The sequence below is a fragment of the Setaria viridis genome, chromosome 8 (genome assembly GCF_005286985.2).
Source record: "Setaria viridis chromosome 8, Setaria_viridis_v4.0, whole genome shotgun sequence".
NCBI classification, from domain to species: domain Eukaryota; kingdom Viridiplantae; phylum Streptophyta; class Magnoliopsida; order Poales; family Poaceae; genus Setaria; species Setaria viridis.
In genome coordinates, this window is record NC_048270.2 from 21,557,385 (window position 1) to 21,583,341 (window position 25,957).

At 45.8% G+C, this 25,957-nt stretch overlaps 2 protein-coding genes across 2 annotated transcripts; one reads left to right on the forward strand and one right to left on the reverse strand.

Moving 5' to 3' along the window:
• Nucleotides 1-14,719: 14,719 nt before the first annotated feature.
• Nucleotides 14,720-15,498, forward strand: LOC117866472 (uncharacterized). Its single transcript, XM_034750680.2, has 2 exons — nucleotides 14,720-14,902; nucleotides 14,986-15,498. Exons 1-2 carry the CDS (start codon nucleotides 14,783-14,785, stop codon nucleotides 15,274-15,276), a joined length of 411 nt encoding a protein of 136 aa, XP_034606571.1. The 5' UTR covers nucleotides 14,720-14,782; the 3' UTR covers nucleotides 15,277-15,498.
• Nucleotides 15,499-20,657: 5,159 nt separating this feature from the next.
• On the reverse strand, nucleotides 20,658-24,625 carry LOC117866398 (FHA domain-containing protein FHA2). The gene is made up of 3 exons (XM_034750592.2): nucleotides 23,896-24,625; nucleotides 22,429-22,589; nucleotides 20,658-21,292 (listed from the first exon to the last, which is right to left on the reverse strand). The coding sequence occupies exons 1-3, from the start codon at nucleotides 24,461-24,463 to the stop codon at nucleotides 21,083-21,085; spliced, it is 939 nt and encodes a 312-aa protein (XP_034606483.1). The 5' UTR covers nucleotides 24,464-24,625; the 3' UTR covers nucleotides 20,658-21,082.
• Between the last annotated feature and the right edge of the window lie 1,332 nt (nucleotides 24,626-25,957).

Here is a 25,957-nt window from a genome sequence, read left to right on the forward strand (position 1 = left end):
GTTCCATGTTGATCGCTCTGGAGTCCCAGTTCCTTGGGAACTGGGAGACGCGCGCCCTCTTCCTCAATGTGGAATTTCACAACTTCTCCCAAGGGGACCTCTCCATCACCGACTACTATTGCAGCTTCAAGTCTATGGCAGACTCCCTCCTTGACCTCGGCGAACACATCACCGACCGGACACTAGTCCTAAACATGATCGCGACCTCAACGGACACTTCAAGGACATCGGCACCAACCTCCATCACAGTCGCCCCTTCCCCACCTTCCTCCAAGTGCGTAGAGAACTGCAGCTGGAGGAGCTTCACATGGCCAAGACAGTGCTCGCTGGCACCTTTACCACGTCCTCCGGTGGTGACGACTCTAGGTCCGGGGCTTCTCCCAGCCTATAACAGCCCCCAAGCTGTAGCAGCCTTCCTCTAGCTCTGAGGGGTGGCATGCGTAGCAAGCACGGAGGCAAGCCAGGCGGCAACAGCGGCCAAGGCAGCGCTGGTGGCGATGGCGGCACCAACTCCATGGGTGCTCCCACTTCTCGGGCAGCCTAGAACGGCCCCTTCCCCAGCTACTACCACCCCTAGTCTGGGCCCATCTAGATGTGGCCCGGACCTAGGGGTTCCGCAGGCTCTGTGCACAAGCCTCCACCTCTAGCTCAGCACCAGGACCTGCTCGTTCAGCAACAGTAGCAGGCCTTGGCATTCCAGCAGTAACAGCAGGTCCTGGCGGCCCAGTAGCAGGCTCTACTCACCAATCAGCAGCCTCACGCCCTACTAACTAGGTCCCAAGGCCAATGGGCCGTCCCACCGCCTGGTTACTATAACCCTATGGTCGGTCTGCCCGGATGTGATTAGCACACCCTCGTGGCGAACTTTAGCACCATGTCTCTACAGCAGCCGCAGCAGCACGAGTGGTACTTCAACTCCGGTGCTACTAACAACATGACATCTGATGCCGGTACTCTTTCCCGATCCGTCATCTCACATTCATCATCTCCATCATCCATTGTTGTTGGGGACGGCTATCTTTTGCCCATCACCTACTGGCTTTGATTCTCTTTCACATAAGCTTTATCTTAATAATGTTCTGGTTTCTCCAAACCTCATTAAGAACCTTATTTCTGTTTCCCCAGTTTACTTCCAACAATAATTGTTCTGCGGTGTTTCACCCTCTTAGATATTTTGTGAAGGATTTTCCCACTTAGAAAGAGATAATCGGATGTGATAGCTCTGGTCCACTCTACCCGCTGCATCTTCCGGCATCCTCCTTCCATGCTGCTACCTCATCCTCGCTCTGGCACTGTCACCATCATCATCTGGGTCATGAAGTTTTATCTAAGTTAGCACAATCGGTTGCAATCTCTTGTAATAAAAGTGCTAGCGATACTCTTTGTCATGCTTGCCATCTAGGTCGCCACATTCGTTTGCCTTTTCATGTGTCGTCGTCTAGATTTACTCATATTTTTCATTTAATTCATTATGATCTTTGGACATCGCCTATCGTCAGTGTTTCTGGTCATAAATATTATCTGGTTATTTTGGATAACTTCTCATATTACCTTTGGATGTTTCCTCTACAGCTTAAATCTAACACCTTCACCACCCTCTCCAACTTTTTTGCTTACGCTGTTACACAGTTTGGCGTAACTGTGAAGGGAGTCTAGTGCGACAATGGCCGCAAGTTCAATAACTTCAGCGCCTACACGTTCTCCTGTCCCATGGCATTCATCTCTGCATGTCATGCCCATACACCTCACCGCAGAACAGTAAAGCTGAACGCATCATTCGTTCCACTAACAATGTCATTCGCTCCCTATTGTTTCAAGCTAGTGTCCCACCCTCATTGGGTTTAGGCCCTCGGCATAGCTACCTATTTGCTGAACATCCTTCCCACCAAGACGCTCAACTTTGCCATGCCGCACTTCGCCCTTTTTGGGTCCCTGCCTTCGTATGAGCATCTTCGGGTCTGTGGTTGCTATTTGGTTGCAAGTGCTATCTCAACCTCTTAGCCACTGCCCCTCAAAACTTGATCCTCGATTGACCTTGTGCACTTTTTTTTGGCTATTCCCCTAACCACAAGGAATACCACTATCTTGACCGCCACTCAAACTTCATCATCATCTCATGCCATGTCATCTTCGAGGAGATTTCTTTTCCCTTCTATGAAGGCACCTCTTCTCCTGTCCAGGAGGACTTCGAGTTTTTGGTGGATTGTCCTAACATTGTGCCGATGCCTCTAGCATCGTCACTGCCTTCTGTGCTTGCAGGTACTTCCCCAATGGTGCCTACACAGCCACATGCAGTTTTTCCTGGTGTTGCCTCTTCCGGGCTGCCACCACTGGCTGTTGCCCCGGCTGCTGCTTCAGTAGTGCTCGACGCTGCTCCGCCTGTCCTATAGCCACTCGTGGCCATCCACCGGCCGCTATAGCTACCGACGGCTAGCCTGCAACTGATGCAGCTGCCGGCGACCTCCACACCACCACCTCTGCCCCGACCACAACACTCTCCAACTGCTACGTGATCAGCCCCGAGGATCTCAGCGTCCTGCTAGGTTCCTCCACGACACCTCCGACCGAGGCTACCCCTTTTGCCCTGCAGCAGCAGTTCCGCAACTATGTCTACCCCCGGCAGGCAAAGCTTGCTCCTGCATAGGCATCCCCCTTGCCGCCTGCCCGCCTCCCTGCTAGGTCTATCCCTGTTTCCCCAGTGGCTAATCGCCACGCCATGACCACTCGTGGTAAGGTTGGTTTTCTCCTGCTAGCACTGTTTCAGGCCTCCCAGTTGTCTCTTGTTCCTCAAACATACTGTGCTACCTTGGTTGATCCCAATTGGTGAGCCACAATGAAGGAGGAGCACTCGACTCTATTAGCCAATAACACATGGGATTTAATTCCTCATCCACCTCGATCAACCATGGTGACTGGAAAGTGGGTTTTCAAGCATAAGTACAAGGTTGATGGCTCTCTCGAGCACTACAAGGCTCATTGGGTACACCATGGTTTTACACAGTGGCTTGGTGTTGATTTTGCAGAAACTTTTACCCCAGTTGTGAAGCCAACTACCGTTCGGACAGCTCTATCACTCGCTCTCCCTCGCCATTGGTGTGTTCACCGCTCGATACGAAGAACACTTTTCTTCATAGCACTCTGTTAGAGACGGTATATTGTGTTCAACCTGCTAGTTTTGAGGACCTTGCTCATCCAGATTATGTCTGTCACCTCAACAAGTACTTGTATGGACTAAAGCAGGTGCCGCGTGCTTGGTATAGTAAGTTTGCCTCCCATTTGCTCCAGCTAGGTTTTTTGGAAGCTAAGTTTGACACCTCACTGTTTATCTACCACCATGGATCTAATATGGCCTACCTCCTCCTTTATGTGGACGACATCATGCTTACTGCTTCCTCTACGGCCCTCTTGCGTCGCACCATTAGTGCTCTCTATCAGGAGTTCTCTATGAAGGATCTTGGCGAGCTCCATCATTTTTTGGGTATGCATGTTGAGCGACATGGTTCTGGTCTTCTTCTCTCTCAACAGTAGTTTATGCTTGATATCCTTGACTACGACAGGATGACTGATTGCAAGCCATGCACCGCACCTGTCGATCTAAATCCTAAGCTCTCCGCCGATGGTCCTTCGTTGACTGATCCTACAAACTACCGCAGCCTTGCCGGAGCCTTGCAGTATCTCACTTTCACAAGGCCAGATATCACTTACGCTGTTCAGTAGGTGTGTCTTCATATGCATGATCCTAGAGAGCCTCACCTTGCAGCTCTAAATCATATTCTTCGGTATGTTCAAGGCACTTTGGATCTCGGTTTGATGGTGCACCCTTCCTCGTAGTCTGAATTGGTGGTTTATTCCAACGCTGACTGGAGTGGTTGTCCTGATACACACAAGTCCACTTTGGGCTATGCAGTGTTCCTTGGGGACAATCTTATCTCTTGTTCATCCAAGTGCCAGAACACAATCTCCATATCAAGTGGTGAGGCCGAGCACCACGCGGTTGCTAATGCCATTGCTGAGGCTACCTGGCTGCGCCAGCTTCTGTTTGAGCTGCACTCACCACTATGGTGTGCCACCCTGGTGTATTGCAATAACATTAGTGCTATCTACATGTCTTCGAATCCCATCCAACATCAGCACACCAAGCATGTGGAGATCGATCTTCACTTCGTCCGGGAGCATGTCGGTCTTGGTGACATCCCTGTCCTTCATGTTCCCGCAACTTCGCAGTTTGCCAATGTCTTCACCAAAGGAGTGCCATCTTCAGTGCTCATGAAGTTCAGGTCCAGTCTTAATGTTCGACCCATCAACGATTCGACTGTGGGGGCGTGTTAGATAGATATATATGTTGTCTATGCATGTGTGTATTGGGCCTAAGCCCAGGCGTCTAGCGCCGGCTTTCCCTAGTTGGTTAGAGGGATATGAGGAGATCTTGATTGGTGTTGTTTCTATAAACCTCGAGATCTCCTCTCCCCTATATATATGTACACCTATCCCTGTATCAATCCAATCTACTATTCCACGCAATCTCATTGCTTTCACACCCAACTTTGTGCATCACAGTAGCTCCATTGCCATCACCTTCACTAACTTTTTTTTATTAGTGACCGTGCCTTAGCACGTATTTCATTAAGGGGAAGAGAAGAGTTGTTACATTCTAGAGAGTATAGTCATCAAAAGTGATGACTCACTCGAGAAGTTTAAAAATCTTGGTTTAATTACACAACAACATGGTCGCGAGCTGACGAAAGATCTAAAGCTAGGGCAATCGTTGCCATTGGGGAGAAACGCGCTTGAGCCCAACCCGAGGCCTCTTCCATTATGTCCCTTACCAATGAATCATCAGTCCTTTGGCACTGATTGAAAGTCTGAGTGTTACGTTCAAGCCATAAGGACCACACCACCAGGACCACAAGTGAATCAAAGCTTTTTCTTGCTGTTTTTTCCAGCCTCTTCCTTTCCCTTGTCCACCAATTTGTGAGGGGGTATTCTAAAGAGTTTGGTGTCAAATGTTGCCAGCCAATTTTGACCAACAAGGAGTGCCAAACCGATCAACTATAAGATCATCCAACCAGGAGGTGCGAGATTGTTTCAGGTTCTTGGCTGCAAAGAATACAACTATCATCATTCTGTAGGTTGTGTCATTTCCTCCTAGCAACGACCATGGAAGGAGAGCCAGACAAAGAACTTACATTTCCTAGGAGCTCTTGTCTTGTGCATAACCTTAGCTCCTTGTACCGCATTCTCACCAATGAAGAATGCCCGGTATGCCGATGCTGTTGAGAATTTGTGGTCTGAAGTCCAATGCCATCGGATAGTATCCTCTACCGAGGGATCAAGAGTGATTTCGGCAATTGCTTCCCAAATATTAAGGTAGTCCAGGATGACCTGCACCGTGAGTGCTCCAGTAATATCCTTCACCCAACGTCGGTCCTGGAGCCCCTCAAAAACTAAACTCTTCTTCTGGATTCTCGTGCCAACTACCTGAATTAGGTAGGGGGCTAATTCAGCAACTTAGTGTCCATTTATCCACCTATCTATCCAGAACAAGGTTCTCTTGCCATCCCCTATGATCGTCAAGGTACAATAGTGAAACATCGAAGCGACTCGATGTTCCACATCATCGAGGAGTAGCGTCCATGGTCTGTCAGCTTCTGTCTTCTTGATCCATAGCCAGCGCATGCATAGGGCATAACCCATGATCTGCAGGTTTGTCACTCTAAGTCCACCAAGCTCCGGTGGCCAGCAAACCTTGGGCCATGCAAGCATGCAACGGACGCCGGACACCATCTCTGTTCCACGCCATAGGAAAGCTCGCCTACCCTTGTTAATGCAACTAATTTCCCATGGGGAGATAGCTGCAGCAATAGCCATGTGGATTGGGACTGCAGACATTTTCACCTTTACTAACACTGCGCGTCCGGCCCGGCTCATCAAGCCTGCCTTCCAAGTTGGCCACCCCTGTGAGACCCGATCCACCAAAGGTTGAAGTTCGTCCTTTCTTAATGTTTGGATGGACAAGGGAATGCCAAGGTACTTGCATGGGAAGGATGTGAGGGTGCCCAGGAAAAAACGCAGTAGTGTTACCGATTCCTCAAGCCCACATTGTATAGGTCAGATGCTGCATTTTCCTAGGTTAGTGCACAATCCGGTGATGCTACCAAAGATGTCCAAAATCATATGGCGAGGACCAAGTCTTGTTTTGATGGAGACAAAAAGAGTACAACATCATCTGCATAGAAGAAAGCACGCTCCCTAATCCGGCTCTATCCTAGGCTTCGGAACAGCCCTTCCCTATCAGCAATTTGGAGCATGGCATTTAGGGCCTCCATCACCAGCACAAATAGCATCGAAGAGAGAGGATCACCCTGCCGAAGGCCTCTTGGATGACAAATTCTCCTTCCTGGGGAGCCATTCACAATGACCTTGGTGCTAGCGGTGAAGAGCAGGAAGCTGATCCAATTAAGCCAACGGCAGGAGAAACCCATGTGCTTCAGGATGGCAAGGAGGAACACCTAATTCACTGAGTCAAACGCCTTTGCAATGTCGACCTTAATTACTGCACATGGTGTCTTGGAGTGGTGAAGCAGTTTGGCTGATAGCTGGACGGCCTTGAAATTGCCATGAATTAGCTGGCCTTTGACGAAGGCGCTCTGGTTATATCTCATTAAATGATGCAGCTTAGGTGCAAGCCTTGTTTCCAAAACCTTTGCAAACAGCTTGGAGAAGCTATGGATAAGGCTAATAGGGCAATAGTCAGCAATGCTCAAGGCGTCTGGTTTCTTGCGCAACAAGATCATGTAAGCTTGATTGACCAAATGCAGGCTTCTACTATTGAGCGACCAAAGAGCATGAAAGGTCCTCATGATGTTATGTTTGATGATAGGCCATGCTGTGCGGTATAGTAGGCTTATGAAACTGTCCGGTCCCGGCGCTTTGTCTAGTGGCATGTCCTGAATGGTTTGCCAAACTTCCTCAGTGAAACAGAAATCTGTGCCCCCTAGGTCAGCAGTTGGGATGCCCAGGTAGTGAAAGTCCAGTGATACCGTGCTTACAGTCCTATTGCCCAAGACCTCATTAAAGTGGTTGAACACTGCCTCCGGCTTGACTTCATTGTAACATACCGTACTTTTACGAGATGTTAGTGTTGCACAAATGTGAATTTAAAAAAAAAAATTCTTTATAGTGGTGGTGTGAAATTTCCAAATCCTAAGAGTGTCTTCATTTAAACCTTTCCTAAATTCCTAGAATAATTTGAATTAAATTTGAAAACCTAGAATGATTAAATGATAGTATGCCATTTGGATTTTAATTTGAGTGGATTCAAATTTGAACTCCAAATTCAAATTTGAATTAAAACTAACAATTCTAACTACCCAAACTGGCCTTGGGCCGAAACCTCACTGTCGGCCCATCCCAACCGCCAAAGCCACCAGGCTGTCGGCCCGCCTCCACACTGGCCCAGCCCGCCGACCTGCTCTGCCGACTTCGCTCCACCCCGCACCAGGCCAGCCCAAGCGACAGCCCAGGACATCGCGCACCGGCTCACTTCACTCATCCACCACGCTGCCGCCGCTGCCACTGCCATGCTCAGCCCGCACGTCAGCTGCCCCGGAGGGCACTGTGCTTCTTCCCCGAGCGCCGCATGCGCGCCGCGCGTGAGCTGGGATAGTGACGCACGAGCCTCGCCACCGCCCCCTTTTGCGCCAGCTCGCTCAGATCAACCCCATGCCACCTCCGCATCCGCCGCCGTCCATTCCGCACCCGTGCCCTAGCTGCCACCTATAAACCAAACCCCCCTGCCCCCCGCCCCGGCCACCTCCCTGTCCAAGCCACCACAAATTCGGATTTTCCCCTGCCGCCGGTCTTGGAAGGGAAGAGAGGGAGGAAGGGTGCCGGAGCACGAGAAAAGGAGAGATAAAGAGGAAAGAGGAGGCCTCGGGAAGGAGGAGGATGCCACGCTCCGGACCGCTTCGCCTCATCACGCCCTGCTGGTGAGCCACCCCTGCCCTTCTCCTCACCCTTGAAGTCCTACACCGTAGCCTAGACGCCGCCACCGCCAGGGAGACACGCGCCGCGGACGTAGTCACCGCACACGCGCACGCCAAGCCGCGGCTAGGGCAAGACCCTGAGTCTGCGTGCCACTGCTTGCCGCTGCTACGCGTTGTCTATGCGTCGGCCTTCGAGCCGTTCTCCTTCTTCCGCAGGTGCCATTGCCGTCTTGTCACCACACACTGCCGCGCCGCCGCCATCGCTGCCACGATCAAGGCTCAGCCTTGGCCCGTGGGCAAGCTTCACTGCCTTTAGGGCCCAAAAGGCCGGACCTTTAGGTTGCTAGTAGTCGCCACCGTGCCACCCGAGCAGTGCCGCCGCCCTTCGCCGCCGGCCGCTGAAGAGAGCGCCGCCCGGGCATGCGCCGTCACCGCGAACTGCCACTGAGGCAATTCATTGAGCACCTGGTAAGGGACGCGTTCCAGCCAATAGGAGAAGAGCCGCACCAGGGGCCACACGAAGGTGAAGCCGCACGGGCCACAGATGATCCTGCGAGCCGGAGGAGTATAGCCGGCAACATCACACACCACCTAGCTTGCCACGTAATCGTTAACGCTAGCCTGTAGTCGCTTAAAGCCGGCTTATAGCCTCCACAAGGATGCTGACTCAGGCATCTGTATAGCTAGCCTTAATTGCCACCTAGGACTAACAGCTACCCTATAGCAGGCCTAAAGTTAACATATAGCTACCCTATAGCTAGCAGGGTGCCACGTCAACACGTGAGGCTCACTGAACGCTGACCCGTTGACTGGGTTAACGCTAACATCATGAGGGCCCATTGATGATGTCAGCAAGATGTGTGGCACGCTCTGGTGCTGCCACGTGTCATGCCCGTGATTTTTCTTATTTTCGCGAATTATTTAAAAATCCAGAAATTGATCTAAACTTCAAAAATTCATAACTAATTCATTTTAACTCTAAAAATTATGAAACTAGTTTCATAGTTTTTCTAAAATCATGAATAACATGATAGAATAGTCCTTGCTCTTGTTTGGGTCTTCTTTGTATCTATTTTGTTTCTTCTTTGCAAATAGACCCCTGGTAATTATGTTAATTGCACAATTAGGAGCTGCCAAAGACACGGAGCTGAACCTGGAGCTGGAGCCGTACGAGGACCACTACAAGGAGGAAGACTACTTAGGTTCACACCCATTCGATTTGAATACCCATTAGGCATTGCTATTAGAAAGCTAGTGCATTATTTTCTCGTATTATGATGATGAACCCTGCATAGCCTATTTTTATGCCTTGAATCCTTGTGTGATCTATTACCATATTGCTTATATATGCTATGTGCGATGCTTGCATGTGTATGGGATATCATGAATAGGATTCTTGGCGTGAGTGGGGTTAAAATTAGCAGGAGAAGGTGTTTTGGGGGGATACTTGACGGGGGTGAGCTTTACACAACCCAATCATTAGATTGGGGGCTTGGGGTTCGTTCTTGGATATTCCCTGTTTGGTAATTGTTGTGAGTACATGGTTGAGGAGCATAGGAGTTGGTGGTGATGCCTATTATGGGTACCGTTGCGATCCATGTGGTGGAGTTGCTTTGTGGGAGATTAGGAGCTCGCCTCAGTCTGAAATGGAGTGGGTGGTCATGCTTCACAGGAATATGTTAAACGTGCACGCCACTCGCTGAATTATGAGGTTTAGGCCTGGGTTGAGACTGGCAAGTGCGGTACCATGCCTACTGTAGGATAGAGTATCAGTGTAAGAGGGAGAGGTGTTGACCTATAGCCCCCTGATTTGCTTTTGCCCTGATTGGCCCTAGTGGGAGTGCTTCACAATACCAGGGTGTTCCACTACGGGGATCGCATCCTAGCCCAGTTGTGGGATGGTATCGTAACTCCTAGGTTCTTCACTTGGTAGGGTGTGGTTCAGTCAACTAGCTACCGGCTGCGCTCACCTCGAGATGGGTCCTGGTGTACATGCTCTGCAGAGTTAAAACTATACGTATAGCCGCGTCCTCGGTCAAGGACAACCCTATGACATCACGACTATCCATTGTTTTGGGATTCTCTACCTCTCCTTTTACCTACTTGTGTGAGATGTGAGCCACAACTGCAGTCGGGAAGAGAGAAGTTGCTCCCTTCTGCCTTTAGGATCCGACTGTGGTTGTTAAGAGGCGAAGAGAGCTGAGTCTTCACCTCGACCCTAGTTTGGAGTTGAGGTGTTGGTGATAGGGACCCTGTCGAGATAGGTGGGCCCGATGTGTTGAGAGATTGGGATGGTGGTTTTGATGTTATCTTTATGCTTGCTGCTACATAGGAAACCTGAGCCTTTCCCTTGTCTATTTCTTGACCCTTAGCAATAGGCCACTTAAAGCTTGCATACGGTTGGTGACGTGGACCTATCCCATTCCCTGGAGATAGCTCGTGAGTTTGCAAGTTACGCGAGTCCGACTTCGACAACAACTTTGATGGATGGTACGATTGAGAGCTGAGTGCTACACTCAAGAAGCCTTTGGAGATGACCGTGAAGATGGAGGAGTCGCCGAAAGCTAGTTTCCACTGCATTGGTTTTCTTTATGTCGTTTAGCTCAAGGGGCTTGTACCAGACCGTACTCTCATATTCTGGGATGTAATAATTAAATATGTACTATTATCGTGGTATGGATTTGATATTTATGTTGAAATGAGTTCTGTATGTGATAGCTACTGATCCAGGAACTATCATGAGGATACAGGGAGTCGAGTTTTCGGGAATGAAAACCCGATTCGTTTCATTCGTCTTGGACAACCACCATGTCATCAACCCGCAAGGATGCAATGTTGTTTTTCCGACTACGATGGCAAGCTTGTAGGTGGAAAAATTTTGTGTTCACGAGAACGTTGCCGTATTATCATCCATAGCAACAATGACAAAGCTAGACATCTGAGCTTCATCTTATTCCTCAGTGCACGCTTGTGATCCGCTAGCTGCATGTGGTCTTGAGCAGAATTGAACCTGTATACCAGCTCCTTGGCGATCGCAAGCTGAAGGCGAACGCTTCCTACATGTTTTGCACTCCACCTCTTGAGTGCAACGGCCATGTTGCGCAGCTTGTAGTCTAGCACCCGGAACGCATCTGCCTCCAGCCACGGGCAGTGCCATGCTTGTGCCACCGTCTTCAAGTACCCATCATACTTTGGCCAGATATTCTCGAACCTGAAACGCCTGAACGACCGAAGTGCACAGCTTGTTTGGAGGAGCAGCGGCGCGTGGTTTGATCCTTCCGAAGAGAGTGCAGTGAGGTTGTAGTCAGAAAAGGATTCGGTCCATTCTCTGTGACGAAGGCGCGTCAATGCGCTCAAGGGTGGGGTCAGCCTGCTCATTGCTCCAAGTGTACAAGCGACCGTGAAGACAGAGTTCGAGCAGCTCAGTGTCATCAAGAAAACGCCTAAAGCAGTTCATCATGCAGAATTGTTCTTATCTTCAGCTTTGTATATGAGATTAAAATCTCCGCACACAAGCCATTGTCCTGAGCATCCTGCACGTACCTCACGCAGCTCCTCCAGAAATCTCACTTTGTCTTCATCAGATTGAGGGCCATACACACACATCATTCACCGTTCTCCAGGAATCTCACTTTGTCTTGAAAAATCACGAACAAGAGGGTTTGAAACCGACCATATGTCAAGCCGTGAGGCCAGAAGCACCCCACCACAAGTGTTTGTGGCTGGTAGAGTAAAAAAACCAAACCCTGCTGCAAATAAATCTAAGATCATCACATGGGCCGGGAACACGGGGGTTAGACATGGGTTTTTTTTTTGCCATTCCCTATGCTTTTTGTTTTCTTTTCTTATTTCAGTTTGAAAAATGTTTTTTTCTTAACAAAAGGCATCCACAAACTCTAACTGTCTAGCCGTGCTCGTAGTTGTGTCTACTAAATAAGGTTTTCCTAATTCATATCCATATCCAAATTATGGATATCCTGATGATATTAGCATGTTTCAACTTTCTGTCTTCGAAGCACTCCTACCACTCTACGCAGAGTGGTAAACAACTCAAGGAATTTGAATGTAATTAGCAAGGAACTTGACATGTGATTCACAAATTATTAGTTTTAGAACAAGTTCAGCTTATCTTTTGTATGAGATTGTGTATTTTATTTTATTTGGAATTGAGTGCATTGAATGAGGAGCTCTCAAAGATCATACTTTTCAAATCTTTCATGTACACAACATCTTAACGTTTTTTTTCCTATTTTGCCTACGCACATCTTAGGCCACTTCTTTTTTTTTCTTTTCCCATTGAGCATATATCTCAAACCGTCTTAGTTTAATATTGGTGGAAGTGGTGAGTAAAAGATTTTCATAGAAAGGATGAGGACCCAGGGAAAAAAAGCAATGTGGGGTCGTGAAGTGTGGATGCTCTGAATTTACGAACCATGGGACCCAAATGTAAGGAATCGCTAAACATAAATTTAGTACCATGAAATTCGTATCTGAAAGACCTGTATTACTATATTATAAGGAATTACTATAAACCCACTACTATTTTACTCATGAGGAATGTAATATAAATCACATTGACGATTAATATACAGCTTTGTATAATACACTGGACCCGATCGTGCCTTGCATTTCAATGGTAGTTTCATCAGTAATCTTTTGGCATCCGCTCAAACTACCACCTACAAACTCATATTGTCTAGTCATACTGCACACGAATGCTTGAAGGTATTGCACCAACATGTTTCCATTGCAATGGCTTCTTTCCTGTTGCAGTGGCTTCTTTTCCGGTATGTTTACTAGTTTCAGCTTCATATTTGTTTTCTACACGCATCATTTCCAATTCAAATTTGGAGGCAGACTATGAATGTCGGAGTGGTTAAGGACATTTCCTACAACTTTTACCCTATTCCACAAGCAGTGACCGCACGTCGCCCGTGTCGAGTTCCATTGCCACGTGCAAAAATTAGGCAATTCAGGCCTTGTTCAGTTGAATCCCGTATTAAAATGGATTGAAGGGGATTAGGATCTTGTTACCTCCTAGAGAGAAGGATTAACCGGAGACATCATCAAGCTTCCTATTTACTTTTCGGCTTCGCACATCACTCGTGGGGTTGATGAGGGGGGTGGACGGCACTTAATTGCGCGCACCCAACTCGCCACCCACGATGCACAGCAGCCAGCAGCCAGCCATCACGCACACGGCCGGCCGCTGCATAATGCAATTGCAAACGTGGCCGGAGTTAATGGCCAACGCCGGCGCGCCAACCGTCCGCCCGTCATCCCCATCTACACGGTACACGGACGGAAGCGTGGAGATCTTCTGTAATGAAGCTGCGCTGGCCGGGACGTGCCGTACTACATTTACACAGCAGGGTGCCCGGACCCATCTTGTCTAGTGTAAAAACGAAGCGCCTTCTGGCATATGTCCTTCAAAACTCCAGTTTTTCGGATTCGCTGGATAATGGTTTTTCGGATTGCTTGGACGATGAACAGGATGTATCAGGTATTCAGGTTAACAAATTGCTCGAGGATTGATTTCACGGTAGTGTAATTTTACGAAATAGAGACCAAAGCTGCTACTAGTATTTTGTTACATCTTAGTGGCCCATAATGGTACTTATTGCAAGTAAACAGTAGCGTAGATATTGAACTCGATAAAGATGACTTCTCGTTTTGGTTCGAACGATAGGTTACGTATTTATACAGGGTAAAGAGACAATGTCTGAAAATTATGATGTCTTTTCAGAAATTGTTTTCTGCCCCAAACAAATATGTTCATTCCGATAGATATCTCTATCATGTGGTGTCTTGTAACTAATGGACACAACCTAAATGATTGTGAGCTCAAATATGCCCTGCATCAGAAGTTATCTGGGTCATAAGCAATGTAATACATATATACAGTGTTTGATTATCTAAATAATTGTTGATTTGCAAAGTCCCTTAATCTTCCAAACACATATATATTAGACATATGTAAGGTAATTATTTTTTTGCCGTGTGGACATTTTATTTCCTGATGTTAGTACTATACTAGCACTATCAAAAATAAGTACACAATTAATAAGCATGCAAAGAATGGTGATCCAATTCATTGCCTGGCTTTTATTTTTAGCATTTGTTAACATGTGGTACAAGGAGCTAGCATAAGTTGCCTGGTGCCACTAGGTCAATGCGATTGCAAGCATTGCCTCAATTCTAGAATGTTTTGCATATGCTGCGTTTTTGCTTCCTTTTCATTCACTGGATAGATTATACATGATAATACTAAATAATACCACTTGAAGACAATTTCTTTCACAACTGCACATCATTTCTAGCAATCGGTACAGAGAACGATGGCCATCTTTTCGTAATATCGTAATAACCTCACACAATTTTCACCCCTGGCCAAAATCTACCACCATTGGAGGAAAAAAACAGAGAAGAACCTACACTGTCTCTTACACTGAAACCTTGATTCCTTTAATTACCGAACAAATAGAAGAGGTAGGGTACCTATTTCATTGAATAGAAAATAATTTTTTAAGAAAAACATATAGTATATGCCTCAAATCAAAACTTTATGAAACTTAATTTCATAACCTAGTACTACTATATCTCCCTAGATAAAATGAATAAAGCATCAAAGAACGCACCTTGTACTGCCGCCTCACTGCACTGCACTGCACTGCACCGCATCGCGTGGCTTCCCCTCCTCTGCCTCTGCTCTGCTCCGCCCTGCGAGAATAAATGCCACGCCTCACCACACCCCACACAAAACCCCTCCTTCCTCTGCCTGCACACCCTGCCACAAGATGGCTTCCTGTTCCTCACCACCATGGCCACCCATCCCTCTCCTCCTCCTGCTCTTCTTCCTCCTCTCCTCCTCCTTCTCCGTCCTCACCGCATCAGCAGCACAAGCCTCCTCCCGACAGGTACATGACGTCTCCCTCCCTTTCTTGCTCCGTGTGGTTGGTTGGCAGCACCATCATTTTCTTGCTCTGCGTGCGACCTGCAGGCTGAGAGCGGCGGCAATGCGACGGCAACGGCGGCGCAGGGAACGGAGACGGCGGCGTGGACGCCGCGGCTGCGGAAGACTTTCCTGGACGGCGGCGTGGAGCGGTGGCGCGGGCGGCGGCTGGTGGGGCGGTTCCAGGTGTGCGCGGTGTGCACCTGCTGCGGGGGCCCGCACGGGATGTGCATCCCGGCGCCCTGCTGCTACGCCATCAACTGCAACATCCCCAACCGCCCCTTCGGCGTCTGCTCCTTCACCCCGCGCACCTGCAACTGCCTCAACTGCCACCTCTAGGCAGGATCTCCTCCTTGCTCGGTTCCTGGCGACGAAGAGATCGATCGATTCATGGTGAGGGATTTGTTTGTTTGGGGTCTCAGGTTGGAAGAACTCATATAGTGGTAGCAGTACCAGTAGTATATATACTCCTACATTGTAGTAGCCATGACTCGTAAAGTAGCGGTATGGCGATGGTTGGATTAATTCAGCTTTTTTGTGCGATTTGTTCGTCCTCTTGAATTGAACTGTGGATATAAATCAAGTCAGTAGTATCTTTCTTTGCAGTAACTTTTATTGAATTTTTTGCCTCTAGGTAGTGATGACCTTTGTTTTTGGAATTTGTCGGAACTAGTAGATGTAGGACTACATTTGTGGTGCCAATTTCGAGTGAATTAATATTAGGAGGAACTAAGTACTTACTATATAACTTATTAAAGTAAGAAATCTTGTGGCATCTGTGGGTTATTAGAGTTTATAAAATGATTTCTTCTGGTATCTAGATGATGATATGGTAGATTCGATAATTGTTTCGCATCATGAATTACCAATTGTTACGCTCTTTCCTCTGGCCATGGTTTTAATTGTTTGGAATTGAACGTTACTGATGCAGAGGAGCAGCAGGCAGTATCATGTGGTTGTTGTGCAGTTGCAGTTTCTTGTTTTAGTGATGGCCATTAATTTTCATTATCACAGTTATAATGAGAATTTCCTGAATTTTATCTCACCAGTTTTAATAACCAATAACAAATGAATGTTGAAGAGCACTACTTGCATTTTTAGATCCTTTTCGTTGCCTTTATTTTGAACTTGAGACCTGATATATCATAGAAAAGAAAGTTTGGCCTGACTGCCATGTTGCATAGAAATGGCATAACATGCCTCTGTTCCTGTTGTCCTTAAATTCCTGTACCTATAAGCCGGATCTCTTCTTCAGCGGAAGTCAATGGTGTGGTTGCGCACTGTCTGTTTTACACTCCTGTTTCCGTCCCAAGCCCTTGTCTCTGTTGACGATACGTTCATGCTTTCATGGCATTGTCGTTGACAGTTGACACACGTCCTAAACTCGGTAACTGTCCTATTCGTCTCTTCCATTTTCGCTTGCCAGTTGCTGCATGTGTGTGCCTTGATTGAAGGATGGAGGTACATATCAGTCAATGTCTTTCCAAAGCATTTTTCTCTCCATGTTACTCCTTCAAATCGCAGATTCGTAGTCTTTTCATTGCATTGTTCGCTACATGCCTACCCCTTCTAATCCCAAATATAAGTTTATTAGGACATTGAGATGGTCTCCAATTATATTGTAATAAAATAATATTTAAATTGTATTATCTTATAGAGAATTGCATTGTGAACATTTTTTTAGAGTGAATCCAGATACATCCGCCTTACATTGATATATTTTTAAATTATTAATTGTTAACCTTTACAATGTTTTACTTAGGTTAGACCTGAATGCATTTGTTTTAGACAGAGGGAACTACTCTCTACAACTATGTACTCCCTCCGGTCAACTATGTACTCCCTCCGGTTCTTTTTACATGTCACATTAGGTTTGTCCTAAGTCAAATCTATCCAACTTTAACCAGATTTATAGAAAAATATAACAACAATTTTACTACCAAACATATACATTATCAAAATATCAAAATATATTTCTTGGTGCCTTCAACGAAACAAATTAGATATTGTAGATGTTGTTGTATTTTTCTATAAACTTTTAAAATTGAACATGCATGGCTTAAGACAAACCTAATATGACATATTAAAAAATCGAGAAGTAATTTTCACCTCACACCTCTCCATATAGCGGTTTCATGGCTACAGTTGGCATGTTTGCTTTTTCATTATTAGCAAAAAGTGACTTGGTGATTATTGGCTGAAAGTGATCTTATGGATAAACTCTATAAAAAAAAAAAGCGATCTTGTTCTTGGAATTAAATTAGTAGATAGTCATTTCAGCTCTATCTTGGTTCATTTTAGAAAATCACTTTATAGAATCGGTTAGGAGTGGTTATTTGTAGAATATCATTTGCCAGAGATCCCCCACTAGTCAACCTATGAGCAGCTTTCGAACGGCTCCGGCAAACATATCTTTAACTTCAGTTGAGAAGCATGGGTGATTGACACTTTTAAGAGGGTTTGTTTTTTCTCATTTTCACTTGGATGATAAACTAATTAAGAACCACCATTCATGTGACGAATTACATCACGCTCACGTGAATCATTATTGGTCAAAGATTCAAAGCTTTTTTACCGAACGCACGTTATTAGAGTGGGAGTTTCATAGAGGTTTTATGCACATTAAATACGGTGACACATCAGCATATGTGATGACATGGCATGGTAATTATGAAGTGAGAAAGGGAAGGAGTTTCATCAGGATGAAACTGTGTATACATTGTTTCCAAGACTATGAAACCTATTGAAACTTGCATTGGGGGCTATAGAGTTTCATTTCATCTAACCATATCCAATCACATGCCTCACACTTAAATGTCATGGGCATCCTATGAAATCGTGAAATGAAACTGTGCATTGGGATTCCCTATTTCATTCATGAGAATATACCTTATGAGATGATGTGGCATCTTTGGAAACAGTGTAATGAAATCTTGCACTAGGACTAGCCTTAGGACCACAACCACTTTCGAGTTTGGACCTAGCTAGGAAAGTTCACCGTCACCAAAGGAAATTGTGTTGGATGGAAACGAAGGAAAACCGGCCAGCCCTGCTTATGTACACGGCATGTTGATCTCTCTTTCACTTTTTTTTTTACTTTTTACGTACAAATGGCATGCCAATCAGCCAATGCCGTTGATCTTACACGACGATCCGAGTGGCAATCTTTTGATACACGACACGACGACTGCAGCTGAATCCACCATCGGCCATTCCCGTCCAGGTCAACAACAGCGCCATGGCACTGTCCTTTTGGCGCAGCGTCGTCCTCCTGCACGGCCACGACCAGCTCGGCATGCATGCGGAAAGGGCCGCTAGTAGCTCACCCACATGGCTCCCGCAGGCGTAGGACTCCTCGGTGGAGACCATGGCCATCTGGTGTTGTTTTGTCCAGACGCCAAAGGTCCGCCACATGCCAAAAACTCGTGGCCGGCCTGAGACGATGCCTATAAATGATGTCCCTGGCGTCATTCGTCCATCAACGAGCAAGGAGATGCTTTTTTTTAAAAAAAAACGCCTAGTTAATTTGTAGATCAATTAATGGACCGTCAGCATAAAACGTTGGACATTTTTGTGATTTCAGATCATCCCTGAAGTGAACCGTAGAAGCCGATAAAGCTAAAAGAACTGGTTTCGTTCGCCGGCTCTCGCGAGCCAAAGGGGCTAAAGCCCTACCAAACGCGACCGTGCTAGTGCTACTTCTACTAGTACGTGGGAACGCAGTTTGGGGGCAGGCAGCCGAGCGCGGAGCCAAGGCACTCAGGTGATAATTCTGGCGGGTCGTCGTTGTCTCGCCAACCAGAAACCTGGGAGCGGGAGGGCGGAGGGTGGTTGGGGGTTGTGCATTGCATCCGATGGGGGTGGGCGGCGTCCCACTGCATTGAAGCACGCCATTGATGCTCCTTGCTCGCTTGCTTGCTCGCGCAGGGCAGGGCAGGGCTGGGCACATCAATCATCCATGGATGCAGGGGACCATCGCCGAGGCCCGGCCTGGCCTGCCTGCCTGGCTGCCCATTTATAGCGGGCACCCTTGATGGCCTCCCGTTCCTTGATTCATTTGCTGCTCTCCGTCAGCAGCAGCCCGGCGGCTTTGATTGCGTCCACTGCACATCCTTTTGACACTGCGATTCCGCGATTGATTTTTATCGTAGGATTTGACATTTTGGCATGGGGCCAGTAATTGTTTTCCGGATATGCCGTGAATTCCATTGTAGCTCCACCACGGCTGATGACTTGAGAGCCGGAGAATCGACCTTTTAATACTGGTGACCCGTTTAGTACGTACCATGCATTTTGCGAAAATTGACGAACAGTCGGGAGATCTCCACACACGCGTATCGTCACAAGTACTAAGGGGGTGTTGGATGCGAGGTACTAAATTTTAGGAGGGTCACATCGGATGTTCGGACGCTAATTAGGAGGACTAAACATGAGCTAATTATAAAACTAACTGTAGAACTCCTATACTAATTCGCGAGACGAATCTATTAAGCCTAATTAATCCATCATTAGCAAATGGTTACTGTAGCACCACATTGTCAAATCATGGACTAATTAGGCTTAATAGATTCTTCTCGCGAATTAGACTCCATCTGTGCAATTAGTTTTATACTTAGACTATATTTAATACTCCTAATTAGTATCAAACATCCGATATGATAGATACTAATGTTTAGGGGGTATACACCCCCTAAATGCAAAAATTGACAAACAGCCGAGAGGTTCCCGCACACGCATATCGTCAGAAGTCACGCAAATTTGACGTATAATGTGCGCGTGCTCGGTCCATGGGATTCGAACCCACGACCTCAAGCATCGTGCGAATTTTCCTTACCATCTCACCTACACAACACATATGTGATTGATTTAGATATATTTTTTAAGTAACCCGTGGAGAAACCTTTAGTATCTTGCCCAATACTAAATGTAATGTTACTGCATGAGGTACTGGTGTTATTGTCCGGTACTATTCATTTAGTACCGGTTGGTGTTATGACCCGGTACTAATTTCGCGTGTTAGCACGTCAAGAATGAAGGCAGTCAAAATTGAAATAAAAACATGTATCGACATGGAAATTGACTGGTTGGCAATCTCACAGCACCAGCCAAGCCACAGGTTCAGGTCTCTTTAACAGCTAGGGCAAATTTTTTTTGGAAATGGAGAGCTAGGGCAATTTTCCAACGCATCCATTAAAGACATACATAAAATTGGAAGAAAAAAATGACAAACACATCCATTTTGAATTTTGTTTCTTTCAGAACAACGAATTATTTCCACAACCAACTCTCAACAACTTCAATCTTAAAACAGCAGCCGTTACAAGCCCAAAGGACAAAAAAAACTTGAACAGGACCCTCTAAACAAAATTAAAGCTTGCTTCGAGTATACGCCATCGGCATAACACAACATCAGAATGCTTAGAAAATATAAAACGCAGAAAGTAATATGACAGCATTGTACGCAGGGTTGGAGTTTTTTCCTTTTTTACAAAAAAGTGAGCCCAACCAAGATTTATGCACTGACAACTCCAATAACTAAAACACACACCTATTACCCAAATAATAGTAGGCTACGGGTTACATTCTCCAATCTCCATCCATCCATCCATCAATATCAATTTCCCCTATAATATATTGTTGATGGATACAAAATCAACACCAGCTTACGAATATTTTAAATATGGATTTGCAGATGTAGTGCAATCAGTATGCATGGACAGTTATGGCTAATTGTTTCTTGATATTTACAAATATGTACAATTACGACTAATTGTTATTTACAAATATGGTTTTCACAAAATGAAATAACCCCTACAGTGATGGAGAGGGAGTACATTTCTGATGCCCCAACCCCATCAAAAACTTGCCATCGAAGCAGCACGGCGCCCTAAATCCTAGCCTGGACTGCAAGGGCTAGACTCCCCATTCCAGCATACAGATCACGCAATATAGCATAGCAGATAGGAAATGTTAACCTCCACATAACCGATGTATCGACCACAACATTAACAGAAAGGAAAATGAATCCTAAAGACATACCCCTCTTTACCCTCCAACTAGGTATACTGTTTACAAAAGCAGGAAAAGAGACCAAAGAAGTATACTCCAAGCTATACGACACCCTTGGAGAAGTGTCTGGAAATTCTCAAGGTTGCAGTGAGACCAAAGAGACAAACTCAGTGCTCAGCCCCCCAGCATTCCTAATGTTGATCACGAAATGCTCAGGGTACTTCCTTAGCAGCAATGCAAGTCCATGCCATGGTCTACCATCAGTTTGACTCCCTGGATAGTCTTCCGATGTCAGATATTTTCGCACCCAGCTGTGGTGCCACAAATTGCCGTACTTATCAAACATCTGCGACAACAGAAAGCTTGTTAGAAATAAACAAAAGGATATAATAGCTAAGAAAAGAAAGGCTAAAATATAAAATAGAGTGAATGACTACAGGAAATCTGATAACAACGACCTTGTGAGCCATTGGAAGTTTGAAACAATAATTGCAACAAGAAACTGTACAGCACAGAATAGGAAACAGAGAAGGGCACCAAATGGTCCTTGATCATGATCCAATAAGAAAGAGACCCACTGGTTGTGCCCAGAGCTATTAGTGCTGGAAAATAAGATAGCAGCTACCAGCTTCTAGAAGATTTTAGCAACCACATTCGCAGTAGACAATCGTCAAATACTAACTAGTCATTGACCATGGTACGGAAGCTTTCAGCATAAAATTAGTAGAAAGGTGCTGACTATGTCCAGTTTCCAGTAGAACACAGTATCTTGTTTAAAAGCTTTATTGCTTTACAGGAGAGAATGACAGCAAAGTAGAAACTACCAGCAAAATCTATATAGTAGTAGCATGATGTATTTATCAGGTGAAGATGCAAAAGCTAGGAATACGTCCAATTTGCTGAAACCAAACCTCAGGCTGCTCAAGAAACAATTCAGAAGCTTAATTATCTTGTATTTCATGATTGTTTTACAAACAAACTTCTGCCATCAGATTATTGGTTCTTAATTCACTTGGACTACAAGGTTGACTCTTATTTATCAAGAAGCTTAGATCATCATATGTAAGATTCTTTTCTCCTGGGATTGCACAGATACACTTAGCATAGACAAGAAAATGGGTGTCTGTGGGTGCCATAATTCGTCTCAAAGGAATGACAGTAAAGTGGAAGGGGTAGGCTAAGGCTGTTATGATCATGGTTTTAAATAGCAGGCTACAGTACCCCTATAGTGACCTCAGCAGCATCTATGGTAGGCTATAGCAACCTCTGCAACTGCTATAGTGGGCTATAGCGTTCTATAGCAGCGCTATTAGTGGCTAGAGAAGGCTGGCCATAAACCCAATATCCTGCTATTTAAAACACTAGTTATGGTATAAAGGTAAAGGGACTGACAGCATCCATAATAACAAGAATTTAACCAAAAAAAGAACAACAAGAAACAGTATCTGTTGACACTCATCCATGAGAAAAAAACTTTCTTACCACTTCATGAAGATTGTTCATAGAAACCCATTCCTGAGGTCCACAGAGATCAGACAATATAGTAGCAGCTGATGAGATGACATCTTTCTCCTCCAACTGAAGCAATAGTTGATCATCTGATTCCCTGTAAGCTTTTGATCCTGCAGCGTCCAACCTTCTTCCTGAAGAAAGGAACAGCTATTTGTCTTCAACATGATCAAAAATCAGTTTGATGACGCTGGAAAATATTAAAAAAATGTGTGTACGCGTGATTCCATGGAAAAAACATGCAATTCTACTGAAAGTGCTGAACAAGAAGTTAAGTACTAATAATACAGTATCTAAAGCAAATACTAGAATCTAAACAGTTCATGATACTTCAAATGTATTATGTGCTTATTTATCTATACTGAAATGTTTTGCACTGCAGGCAACAGAAAGCTATATATATTTGCCTTATAACAATATTTCAATCTTCCAAATCAAACATAGCTCTCAATCCAGGTCCTATTTCAAATTAAAACAAGGTGATGGGGGAATGTGTGCACGAGCTATCCTGTCAGCAATCAGTTTTCCTAGCATCAGCCTTCGGGGGTGGGGGTGGGGGGGGGGTGGGGGGGGGGGGGGGGTTAAATCATATTTAAGATTGGTATCTAATCTATTTTTCCTGGCAGCAATAACTGCCATAATGTGGCATTATTGAGGCTCACAAAAAAAAACCACAATCCAAAGATACTGGCAATGTAGGATAATACCACACACAAAATGGAGTGATAAAAAGATCTGGACACATGCCCCGAAATGCATACTACATTTGTTTGCAATAAGGTGTAAATTTTCATGACAACAAAGAACTCCAAATCCGGCAGGAACAATAATTCTAGCACCAAAAGATACCAATGCCAGTAGTCACCTCCAACTATTGTTGCAAAATAAACCTATGACCAGCTAGAAATAACAATACAAGATGACAGACGGTCATCGACAAAACTCAAAAGCAATACTGAACTATTGCACATTCATTCTACCCTTTTCTCCCCTTATCTCTTGCACATCCAACAGGACAAGAACAACATCTCAACCATGAATTTCACATTGCCACCCATTCAACAAACAAGATATAATGCTATTACTGTGCCATCCACTCTCTTCATCCAATTGGCAGACACAGGTGCAGTAACTAGACCCAGCAATCACCGACTAATCAGTAGCAATAGGTACATGACAATGCAAAGACATTAAAGCGACGAAGCGCTATTGCCACCAAATTCAGTCATGTCTCCTATGATGTACCATCCATTTCATTTAATTGAAATATGCAGGAAGAATTACGGCAAAAGCATGACATATGGCCTCATTTCCAATAAGTTTATCAATCAAATGAACAGTATAAAACAATCCCAATTTCAAACAGTGATTCATTGTATAATCAAATAAGTAGCAATTCTTCACATCCAACAAAGATCAAGAGATGTAAGAATTCAATACCGTTATTCCCGTTCCTCAGATGCGTTGCCGCCGCCACGGCCTCTCCATCTTCCTCCCCTTCATCCTCGTCGTCATCAGATGGAGGCGGCGGGATGGCGCGCGGGACGGCGGAGGCGCGTCGCGCGGTGCTGTTGCCGAAGACGGAGCGGGTCGGGAGGAGGAAGTAGAACTTGGCTTCCCCCATCTGGAGGAGGTCCTGCGAGTCCAGCTTGACGTGGGGCGAGCCGGGGAGGTGGTGCACGCCCTCGACGAGGCAGCCGTTCTTGCCGAGCACCTCGAGCGCGAAGCGGCGGCGCGGGAAGTCGTAGAAGATGCGCGCGTGGCGGCGGGAGACGTTCATGCCGCCGCCGAGCGCGCCGAGGTCCACGTCCACGCCATCGTCGGCCTCCACCACCGGCGGGGCCGCGGGGTCCTTGCTACTGCGGCGGCTGTGGCGGCCGAGGATGATGGAGTAGGTCTGCATGTAGTACTCAAAGCACTCGCCCTGCAGCTTCGCGAACCCCACCTCAAACTCCGCCGACGCCGGCGCCGCGGCGGCGGCGGCGGCGGGGCGGCGCGGGTTCCCCATGTGGGTGCGAGGGGTGTGTGAATTGGACCGTTTGATGGGGATTAGGGCAGGGCAGAGGGGTCCCACCGGCGGATTGCACCACGGAGACTAGTACCCCGCCGGCGGCGAGAGAGGAGGGTATTTCCGTTGAGCCTAGGGCTAAAACCTTGGCGGCGAAAATTAGCTATGTTGGGCTACATCCTGAAATAAAATCCGGCCCATATAAGATTGCATACTAGCAGCGTCGTCGGGTGGTGTAGAAATTTTGGCTCTTTTTCTTGCGAGGAGCATTTGTTGAATTGATCTTTTTGTTACCAATTTCTTGTGAACATTTGTTTCGTTGGTGAATATTTATCTAGTCAGGGTTTTAATGGAAAATTCATTTAGGTTTGCATAATTTTGGTAGGAATGTTGTTGCACTGTACTTTTGGATGAGTTGTGAAATCACGAATGTATACTTCCATGAGGCTGCTCCAAGGAGCGGATTTATTCATAAGAAAATGGGTAAGGACTTCATGTGTTCCTTTATTATGTTGGGTTTTGTAGAATATTAGGCTATTATGGCCAACTACATTACATCTACTACAAGAAGAGGGATGGTGTAAGTAGGGGGTGTGCAATCTTATTCATATAGAGAATGATTTTGTGTTTATGGAATCTCACAAGATGTGAGCTAATGATGGAAGGACTGGATGGAGAAGAATTGAAAGAATGAAGAGGACATGTGCCAAGAATCATATCATGATGATTCAGAAAAGATTGGTTTTATAAACGAAGGGTGAGCTGAGGAGAGAAAGTAATTGGTTGACATGAAGAAGAAAAGTGCTTACCCTATATATGTGAAGGTGACATTAAGGTACTGTTTGGTTGGACTACGGAAACACAAACGTAAAGGGAACTGAAAAACTCTGGTAACATAAACAATGTAAGTGATTACTTGATATGTTTGGTTGGCGCTGGTAACGGCAACAGAATGAGCAAGAGCCCGATTTCCTATTACGCCCGATTTGCAGCGGAATCAAATTCCTATAGCGCTGTTATCCGATTACATATAGCACTATTATCCGATTACAGGGGATTTGATTACAGAGCTGCCAAAACAAACACGATCTATCATAATTGGTTAACGCTGTAATCCGTTTACGTTACAAATCATCGAACTAAACAGTATCTAACATTGAGGACTGAGAAGGATGAAATGGCCTTTGGAAGCTTCCTCCTGATCTTCTTTCCTAGCTCGCCTTCCGTCTCTATTTAATTTCTTCATCCATCATGGTCATAGCCATACACACTTCCCTACTCATTAACCAAGCAATGTTGTCCCAGAGGTGTTGCATGATTTTCTTCACCCTTTCATCCAACTTGGCATCCACCCACTACATAGGACCTCTGGTCCAAAAAAACTTAAAGACATGAAACATGTCGGGTTACCTCAAGGGGGCATCTACCATTGTACTCCTATTCTGAGCATACATTCTTTCATGGGGTACAAGCCATGGTGACCCAGAATCAAAT